We start from the raw sequence: 10,666 nt of genomic DNA on the forward strand, positions 1-10,666 counted from the left end.
GTCCGTCTGTCTGGATGACATACTGACTGTGTTATGCACTGACAGTCTCTCTGTCTGCTTTTTTTTTTCTCTTTTACCTGCAGCTCAGTTTTTAATGTCTCTTCATCCTGATGATTTGGCCACTGATAAACGGCTTTTTTTTCACGATTTTTGAGATTCTTTTCTTTACTTTACTCTTCAGTTTAAAGCGATGTTTTATATTGTAATATTTATATAACAGAGATGTACCACCATGATTATTGCTGTTCAAGGCAATAGTTGTTGTTTTTGTCGACCATCTCCTTCAAAACCTAAAAAAAGTTCATTCACCACACCCCACTATTTCGATTAATCATTAACAGTAAAAAAGGACCTGAGCTGGGTTTTAGTGAAATAAAGGTCGGCATGATAGCATCAGCAAACTCTTGTTTATTTTATTTTTTCCTTCAAAAAATTATGTTTATTAATGTTAGTTTCACTCTCGGCCTTGCCCGCTGTGGCCTTGTACAAAGCACATTTTCTTATGTTACTGTTTATCCAACACACTATTTTCTTACCCACTTATCCTATTCAGGGTTGTGGGCGGTTAGAGCCTGTTGCAGCTGTCATAGGGTAAGTTGCAGGGTATATCCTAGACACCAGTCTATTGCAGGGCTAGCAGTTAAAGACAGGCAGCCATCCACTCTCACATTTCTACCTACAGTTAATTTAAATTGTAGGCATGAATGTGTTTAATTTATTATGCATGTCTTTGGGCTGTGGGTGGAAGCTGGAGAACACGGAGAGAGCCCAGGCAGGCACAGAGGGAATGTGCAAACCCCACTCCAGGAGCCTCATGACCTTCTTGCTCTTAGGGTGCAGATTTATTATCATAGTAATTTTTTTCTACTGACGGATCTACAACCTAATCTAAATTTCTCTGACGACTTCATAGTTCTTATTTTGTTAGATCAACAGTTCAAACACTAAAATGTCAAGCTTCTGTCTCACAAAGCAGAAATGCAGTGCATCTGCAAGCCGCTTTGGAGCCCACCTCTGTCACTGACACCTGCTCTGTACTGCTCTCCCCACTTATACATACTGCAAGATGAGGATATCTCAGAACACAGCTATACTACCAAATAGAAAATTTCACAGATGCAAATAACAACTGGGGTTGGGCCCTTTTACTGAACTGTATTTATTGACGTTTGTAAAGCTGGACCTTTGTCTGTCTGTCTTATAAAACCTGTGACTCTTTGGCAGGACTATTTATAGTTTCCATTCACTGCCTGCAGTTGTCAGTCTGGTGGATGTGTGACTTTATTAGTCACACTTCCACCAGACTTGATATTTTAAATTTCAGCATTTGTATGTTATTGACTTTTATCTCTAAGACCTCCTCGATTAAATTATTGTTGTTATAAGAGTCTCATAATTACCAGTTTGAGTTTTTTGGGAGTAGCAGGTTTTTGATTTTGTTGTACAAGTAAGTGCAAATTTGTTGACTAACTGTCGTACCCCTCTCACTGACTAACTAACACATGAACTTATATGTCATCAAATAATCGTTCACTTTTCAAGTAGCCTGAGGACTGAACTGTATGTGCTTTGTTCCTTCTCTCGCTATCTCTCTATCTCGCTCGCTCTCTTTTCCCTCCCTTTTCTCGGGCATAACAAGTGTAAACAGTTCATCCACAGAACAGGATCCAGGATGCACTGCCTCATTTGCATTAGACATCTTAGAAACAGACACCACCCTTTTTTCCTCCTTCCGTTCTTTCTTTCTTTCTTTCTTTCTTTCTTTCTTTCTTTCTTTCTTTCTTTCTTTCTTTCTTTCTTTCTTTCTTTCTTTCTTTCTTCTTTCTGTCTCTTATGCAAATGAAAAAATATTCATTTTAGCACAGATACTCTTTGTGCAGGTGTGCATGCTGGCAGGCTCCTCGTTGGATTGTCTGTCTCCAGCAAGAGAGCCTGAGGACATCTGTCACCACATGCTCAACAGAGAAACTGCTGCACCTCAGGAGACAAATACTCATTATACTAAAAATGACAGTTGTGTCACGATAATGTCTTTAGGAACCATTTGTCACTGAAACATATCTTAACTGTCATCTTATAAATCTTCTGGAAGCACCACCAAACGAAGTGCTTTGCCCCAAATTAGGGATGTTTTTTTAAATAAGCAAAATCTTCTGCCTAACAGGTGTCGAACTCCAGGCCTCGAGGGCCGGTGTCCTGCAGGTTTTAGATGTGTCCTTTATCCATCACAGCTGATTTAAATAGCTAAATTACCTCCTCAACATGTCTTGGGGTTCTCCAGAAGCCTGTTAATGTGTGCTGACCCAGGGTGAGATCTAAAACCTGCAGGACACCGGCCCTCGAGGCCTGGAGTTCAACATCCGTGGCTTAACTGAACAGATGTTATGAAGTGGGAAAATATGTTTGTTAATTTGATCATTCAGTACCACTTGCAGACCCAGTGCTTACAGAACAGCACAGTATTCAGAGGAATTAAATCAGTTAAAAATATAATTTAAAAGATCCAACATGTGCGACCTTCCATCCATTGTTAGTGCCAGTACACGACGTAGCATGCCTTTTATGCAGAGATGACATCTGCAAGATTCAAGCTTGCAGTCACACATTCACGATGTACTCCTCCCAATTCATGAACATATTTTGTTGCTTAACTCTGAGAATGTTTTGCACAGGTTCTTTTACCTCCAGACGTTACTGCTGCAAAGACCTCCTCTAAGCAGTGCATTCATGTCCTATGTGATATGCTCGCGTACATCTCCAGACATGTTTAGGCCTCTTTCTTGGATGATGTGGTCTTCTTGTGTCCCCAACGAGCTTGTTTGCAAGAGCTTGTTACTTGTTACTGTTACTTTTGGTGTGGTAAATACTACAAGTATCAACTCACTGTGCACTGATGTAAGAGCAATGCATTCACAGGTAGATATACTCTATAGAAGGCTAGATATATTAATAAAAGTGAAATAAATAAGATGTGAGGTAATGGTAAAGGAAAGTTTGTGTTTGGTAATACAAAATTACTTCACGAGTACTTGTAATCTAACAATTACTATTTAATCCCAATAATTCTGTAGTGTAACCAGCCATTTGTAACCCAACACTGTATTCCACAAACAAGGTGCATCCATGTTGCAGTCATGGTCTGAATGACATGAATACATCGGTATATTCCAGCATTTGTTTCCATGTTTTCCTCTTTTATTTTTGTAACTTTGGAAAAGTCTTATGAACTTAATTGATCACCATCCTCACCATAGAAAAAAGCCACAAAAACCAGTGGCTATTCATACTTATTTCATACTATTCAACACAGATATTTCAATTACTTTTTACAAGTCTGATGTGCATAATTATGTTGACAAAGAGTTGGTTATAGCTGATAAACTTTATCAATTTTATGAGATTAAATCTTTAAAAGAAAATGATACACAGAAGTGTGTGGGAAAATCCCAGAATCTGTAACCAAAATCTGGGGCTGTTATGGTCATTTGTAGAGGAGAATATTTTATTGTGACATCCAGACTGTTATCAGCAGTCAGTATCTGTTTTCAAAGAGTCCCATGTCTGGAAACTCGGTCAGCCCAGGGTTACAGATTACAGATGAAAGGTTACAAATGTAAGGGTCACATCTGAATTTTTTCTCTCTTTGGTGCTGAAATTGCTCGAGCTGCTGCACTGTTGCCCCTTCAAACCTTTAAGTCACAGTGTGTTATCTGTGGATAGACTCTAATCAGTTTTCCTTCACCAAAAGTCTGGAATGAATGTGACCACTATCAGCGAGGTCTCCTGATTACTATGAGTGACATTATAGAGTCAGGTTAGTCATACCTGGAACACCTTCTTGTATGCGTGTGTGTGTGTGTGTGTGTGTGTGTGTGTGTGTGTGTGTGTGTGTGTGTGTGTCTTTGTAGCTGTGGAGACCATATCAGGTGGGTGCTTGCCTATCTTATCAAGCTAAATGCTCCAGAGGGACTATTGTGTATGCAAGAACTGCCCAAGTTTCACACTTAGCATTTCTTTATTTCTTTAAGGCATATGTATGAGTGTGTCTTGCCTGTGTGTGTGTTGAGGACAACCATATGGAAAGGAAAGAAAGATTAGTTATATTTTTTTCCTCCTCTCTCTAATAGTTAATTTTTCTTTTTTTAAACATGTCTTGCCTACTTGATTCATTCGTAATTCTTCATAAGAATCAAGTGGGCACTGTCTCCAATAGTTAATAGAAATAGGCTGGTAAGTTGGTGGTAACCTCTTGGGCTGAAGGATTAAGCTGATGTGCGAGCACCTCAGTTCCTCTGACGGCCGCACGAGCGTTCCAGTTTTGGCGGCTGTTCCTTAGCACTAATTTGCAGACATGTTTGTCTGTGCATTGCACTCATGTACTCTATGAATACAGTTTGCTAACAAAACCTACATGAGTTAAATGACTTACAACACCATACTTTTGGCGAAAACATCTTGCTGCAAGAAACAGACAGAAAAATGAAAGTCAGAAACGCTGATTCAGACTGAGGTTAAAAATGAGGCCAATATCTTCAGAGTGTGTGCTGCTGCTGATCATATGCACTGGCGTTATTTGTTACTGTGCTTAAGATAAAAGAGCAGTCAGGGACAAATCTGTGACAACAGCTACAGCATAGGGTTGGGTTGAGCAACTGTCAAACATGCAGACAGGTAGAGAGTAGGGCAGGTAGACAGGCGGCGTGCCAGCGTGCCAGCGTGCGGTGTGTGTGTGTGTGTGTGTGTGTGTGTCAGTGCATTAACTCCTATTAAATAATTTGGTGACAAAATAGCATTGTATTTGTTCATGTTTCTAGACATGAATTGGTGGTTTTAGCATGAATTTACCTGCATTTCGATGCAGGCTCCAAGCAAGAACCGTTAGTGTTGAACAGAATTTTCTCTGAAGTCAACATTTTCATATGTATGATTATACTATCTCATCCTCTCCATATTTTGCAAGAGATTCAGCCAGTGTCCATGCTTAGGCTATATATTTTGTTGCTCCCTTGCTTGAAAAATCTCCTTAAACATGCAGAAAGTTGTGTGTTTACTGTTTAGGTGGAGCTCTCTGGAATTGGTCCTTAAAGGCAAAAAAGATAAATGTCCTGCTCCTACTTTCCCCTGTTTTTGTTTCGTTGACTTGCTGACGGTTTTTCTAGTGCAGGGTCAGAGGCAGGTCAGTAGTTTTTGGAGTGGTCAGGGCCTCACTCTGTGTGTGTGCGATGCCGCCCAGGCAGAGGGTCTGCGCAGAGGTCGGCTTTGAGGATCTCAGTGTGATCCAGCCATGTTTAGTCTACCAGTCCTACATGTCCTACATGTCGCACACCGCAGTCATTTGGTCAGGAGCTGTTTCAACAAGGCAGTGCTATTCCTGCAGCACTACCCTACCAAAGAGCCGTGACTGATTGGCCAGGACAAGTAAGAGATGTGCTGCCAACAATAGTGCAGGATGTAGAAAAATATAATTTTATAATTGATTTGTTTGCTGTAACATTTGTTTCAGTGGCTAACTTTTAGAAATGTTTGTGCATTTGCAAAAATGATCTTTAAAAAGACTCAACTTTTATTCTGTCTCACGTATTAAAATAATAAAATCTGTAATAAAAGGCTATTCTTGAATGCTTTATCTGTGTGAAATCCTTAAAGAGCTGATGTGTTTTCTTCTAATCCAAAACAGCAAATCCACGCTAAGGATTTGCTGTTTTGTTTATGTTTGATCCAGGATGTGCTGACCAACAAACTCTTCCTTTATTAAAAATGATGAAAAGAAGAAAAGCAAAGACACCATTTGTCCCCTCTTTAATAAGAAAAAAGAAACATGAATCAGTGTGATCACACTTAAACCGAAAGAAAAGAAAACACAAACAATATATTATATCAGCACACTTTCAAAGTTGGAAAAGCAACATATTTTAAATAAAGGACATTTGGCATTGAAACTAAAACATGTTCCACAGAGGACATCGCGTGACCTGAAACTTCTGCATCCTCTGCTGCTTATCATCCTTCAAAAGATCATCCATACATTGATCTCTTCACATCAGCAGTCATTTGAAGAAAAGGCACTTTTCAGACATGGGGGCGGTCTTTTGACCCACTTTTACACGACTTACTACTTAGCTGATCCGTTGACAGTTTAAGGAGGACATTCCTACGTATTGTTGTAACACACACACACACACTATCAGCCCACCTGGCCATTGAGAGCTCTATAGTGCAAAGTACTGTATGTAAATCCTCCAGTAGTGCATCTCTCCTCCCCCCACTGTTAGTAACTGACAGAACTCCTCCATGCACCTCACCAGTTAACTGTTATTCGAAATGTTACAGTCTCTGGAAAGGCATGCAGTTAAAATGCTTCACGCAGTAATAAAAGGAACTATTTTCTGGTCATCTGAAACACATCACTTTTTTTTTTTTTTTTTTTTACCACAGTTGCTTTGCATCTTTCCTTCTCACTACAGATTTTTCTCTTTTTTTTGTTACTTTGTTTTACTCTAAACCTCAGCAGGAACACAATGTTTTTTTTCTTCATATTAACCAAAAAGACGACACGTTTTTCGAAAGCACAGAGTTCATGAGCTACACGTTTAAATTGACAGACGCCCGATCTGACAAAAACACGACAGATCAGGGCGTGAAAACAAAAAAATGACCAATGTTGTAACACACTCACAAAGAAATGAATTTAAATGTCTCCAGTTGCAGTAACACCTGCCTGAAGCAGTAACCTGAAACTTTCCTCTGGATAAAAAACGAAACCTCACATTGCGGTTGTAACTGGTCGACAGAGCACAATACAAGTTATATTAAAATTTCTCCCTTCATAAATAAATGCAAATATCCTTTCCCCTCCTCATTACCTCTATTTACATTTTATACAAGGCTATTTTTGCCACACACAATTCTCAGGATTGGACTTTAACTTACACACAGACAAATTAAATGACTTCACTATCATTTAAGACCTCCTATTGTCCAGTTTCACTTTTCTGTCCTCCGTGTAACCAGTTTGTCTCCTTGTTTGACAGAGATGGTAAAAAGAAAAAGTGTGTTCTTTTGTCCCTCTAAACATGGCAGCCATTTTATTTTGGATGTGAGTTTTGAAGTCCAGAGACGCAGAGAGAATGAAAGAGGAAGATGGCAAAAGCATTGGAGTCCATTTTAACAGATGCAGGGAGACACAGAAGTCTCCATCTTGGCTTTCCTCCATGAGCAGGTTTGTGTGTGTGTGTGGGAGTCGCTAAAAGTCCATATTAGGAGGCATTGAGTACTGAGCGGCTGTACAGAGTTTGGTAGTAAGCGCCCGAGTCCATTGTGGTCGGCCCCGGGCTGTCGTAGATCTGCTTCGCTGCTACAGGAGAGGTCCCAGTGTAGGTGTTGTAGGTCATCAGCTGGTCCTGGTAGGATTTGAGGTCCATCTTTTGCTCGTTGGACATGAGGTTGGTGATGGAGAATGGATGGTTGAAGTTGTAGTGGGGGTCTAAAGACTTGAGGGGGTCGCTCTGTATGTCCATGTGTTGCTGCATGACACTCGGCAGGAGGTGGGAGCTACTAGGTAGAGTCTGGGAGTGGAGGAGTGGGTTGGAGGAAGAGGTGCCAGTGAGGGGCATGGAGGATGGAGAGATGGAAGATGAGGGGGTGGAGGAGGGTGGCAGGGAGACAGGTGGGTTGTGGAGGTGTGAGGAGGACAATGGTGGACATTCCAATGAAACCATCGAGTTTCGGGAATGAGGCTGGTCATCTGAAGATCCCGGGTGGGAGTTATCCGAGTGGGTGGAGTCTGCTCCCTCTGATCCACCTCCGGGGCTGCGATCCTCCACCAAGAGATCGACACTGTGAACTACTTTTCCTGAGCCCATGTCCTGGTTCTTGGCTGCCTTTTTTGCTGACTTGTCCTCAATCTTGAAGCGTTTCTGGCGCCTCAGGTAGCAGCCGTTCTCAAACATGTTGCCGGACTGTGGGTGGAGAGTCCAATAAGAGCCTTTGCCCGGCTTGTCGGGTGAGCGAGCCACCTTCACAAAGCAGTCGTTGAAGGAGAGGGAATGGCGGATGGAGTTCTGCCAGCGCTGCTGGTTCTCACGGTAGTAGGGGAACAAGTTCATGATCCATTGGTAAATCTCATTCAGGGTTAACATCTTGCTGCCACTCTGCTGGATGGCCATGGTGATGAGGGAGATGTAGGAGTATGGTGGCTTGGCATGGGTCATTGGCCGTCGGAAGGGCTTTGGGTTAATCTCCTTTGCCCCTGCTCGGTTCAGAGTTGCAGGAGAGGTGTATCCCAGCTGACTCATGGATGGGCTAATGTCCTGGTAGTGGGACAAAGAACTCAGGGAGCCTGGAGCAGCAGGGCCCAGCTGAGTTAGTGAGCCTGAGGTGAGGGACGGGGCCACTGGGGAGAGGGACATGTGGCCGGGAACAGAGCCCATTGAGGCCAGTGGTGAACTGCTGATGCTGGTGGTGGGCGGGTGATATGACATGTTCATACCAGCAGGCGAGACAGTGGCTGGGTTCAAGTTGATGTAGTTATTGATGGTGCTCATAGAGCTCATGGAGCCCAGACCAGAGTTCATGGTTGTAGGAGATGAGTACATCTGGAGTAAACAGGAGGGACAAAATCTAGTTAGTTGCAATGTGAACACAGAAAATAAATTAAATAAGACAAATAATTATATAAATTCTGTAACTATCTAATTTTGATTTCGATTTTTAACACTTCTGTTGGAAATAACTGATCTAAATTTCTCGGGCAAAACGTGAAATGTGAAAGGAAACACTCCCAGACTCCCAGTGTTAAAAGTCACTTCTTATCAATGCACAATGAAGCTCTCAGTGTGCTGAGAGGGGACATGGATTTCACACAGCGATGTTAACCTGAAAATGCGTAAAAAGCGCGTCATGGTGCCTCTCGGTCAGACGGCCTCCTCCACTGCTGCCATGGAAAAAACAAGTTCTTCAGTATTTAACCTAAAGTGGAGGAGTGATAATACTTCCAAGTCCTTTTTGTGTGGAATAAAGTTGAATAATTCAGAGCTAAATGTCAAGAATTGTGCTTCTCTGAATCCCGAGTCTTACTGATATTTAATCTTTATGGATGCGAAAATACTAAATCTGCGGGTGATAAAAAACAGTATCTTAGCCCGCTTAGTTTTGGTTAATTATTATCAAACGCTTTCTTCTCGGTAATTTAATCAGGCTGGGGTGAGGTGAGAATTGCTGCTGCTGGAATTAACTCCTAATTGAATTAGGGAGGAAAAAGTCTTGTTTCATTTACACTTGAATCGTTGCAACACTTAAGCGGAGTAGAGACACAAAGGATTAAGGCCTAACAGTGAGACTATGTCCTTTAAAAACATCATATAATTCTCACAGACTATTTATTACGAAATCCGTTAAATTATAATTGTCTCATTGTTGATTTAAAATCAAAGTATTTATTTTGCAGAAGAAGCGAGCCCCTTCCTGACTTGCTTTTTATTTCTTGATTTATTTATGATCTTTGTTTACCATAACTGCTAAAAATATTAGTTACTCACATATTACGATATTATTATTTTCTTAATTTTAGTTTTTTCGGGGTTTTTTTTTGTTTGTTTGTTTTTCCCCGAGATTTGCTTTTCCATTACTAATGCCATACGTGGATGTTTTTATTTTTACGACAGTGTCATAATATTTCCATGTTAATTCGAGGTTTTCGCCTACTTTTATAAGATCATTTTCGACTGTATCAAAGCAACTACTTTTGATTCGGAGTCCCGCTCCATAAGCGAACATTTTGTCTTCCCTTACGGTCTGTCTCTCTTTCTCCCTTTTTTAAATCCCCCAAAACAAAGGCGGAAACTTTGGCAATATTTATAACAAGAGTAAAGAAAAAACTGGATTTATTTGTAGTTACTGTTGATATTTTCACGTTTTCGCTTGTCATTACCTCGCTGGCCTCGCTGGCTGTGTAGTAAGTATTCCACTCTTCCATCTTCACAGAACTCAACATCCCAAACAAAAGTCTTCAGAAGAGAATATTTTATCTGTGACCGAAGTTTTCAGAATAACAAAAATAAATATAAAGTCCTCCTAAAAGTTGGCACGTATCGGGAAGAAAATCCAAGCAGAAAGGGTTCTCCTTGTCGCACGGAGTCTAAAATGCGTAAAAATGAAAAAGTGATGCGATTCCGCTCCGGAGAACAGGTAGGTCAGCGTTTCTTAGTTGTCAGTAATCCATTGTTTGGCAGCTTTAAATTTGTTAATGCTCAACAGACTTCTGCTTCTTTCTCGTGGCCCGTTTTTTCTTTTGGTCACCGGGCCCTCGGGACGCAGCGCGCGACAGACGGAGATAACTTGGAAATACAGTAGAGGAACCTGGGCGCCCTTCTCTTATAAGGCTCTGCTCGGCCCCGCCCAGACTTTTGAATTGGGCAGGAAGGGCCCGGCAAAAAAGGCAGATGTAGCCCCCTGGCGTGCTGGATATCGGCCGAGCGGCTGTGCTGGCGAAAACCAGCCGAGCAAGTGTACTACTGTTCAAAAGCTGTGCCCACTTTTGGGATGTTTCTCAGTAGAGTTCAGAAGAGTTGAGTTTTGTTGATCATAGGAGCTTGCAAAGAAAAGCGTCTGGACTTCTTTAAGTTGCTTGAAGACGTTTCACCTCTCATCCGAGAAGCTTCTTCAGTTC

General features: G+C 41.4%; 1 protein-coding gene across 1 annotated transcript; it reads right to left on the reverse strand.

Moving 5' to 3' along the window:
* Window positions 1–5,788: 5,788 nt before the first annotated feature.
* Window positions 5,789–10,323, reverse strand: foxa3 (forkhead box A3). The gene is made up of 2 exons (XM_005745004.1): window positions 9,929–10,323; window positions 5,789–8,594 (listed from the first exon to the last, which is right to left on the reverse strand). The coding sequence occupies exons 1-2, from the start codon at window positions 9,989–9,991 to the stop codon at window positions 7,257–7,259; spliced, it is 1,401 nt and encodes a 466-aa protein (XP_005745061.1). The 5' UTR covers window positions 9,992–10,323; the 3' UTR covers window positions 5,789–7,256.
* Window positions 10,324–10,666: the final 343 nt, after the last annotated feature.

This window comes from Pundamilia nyererei, unplaced genomic scaffold, assembly GCF_000239375.1.
Source record: "Pundamilia nyererei isolate P.nyererei 1_Seehausen unplaced genomic scaffold, PunNye1.0 scaffold00152, whole genome shotgun sequence".
Taxonomy (NCBI): domain Eukaryota; kingdom Metazoa; phylum Chordata; class Actinopteri; order Cichliformes; family Cichlidae; genus Pundamilia; species Pundamilia nyererei.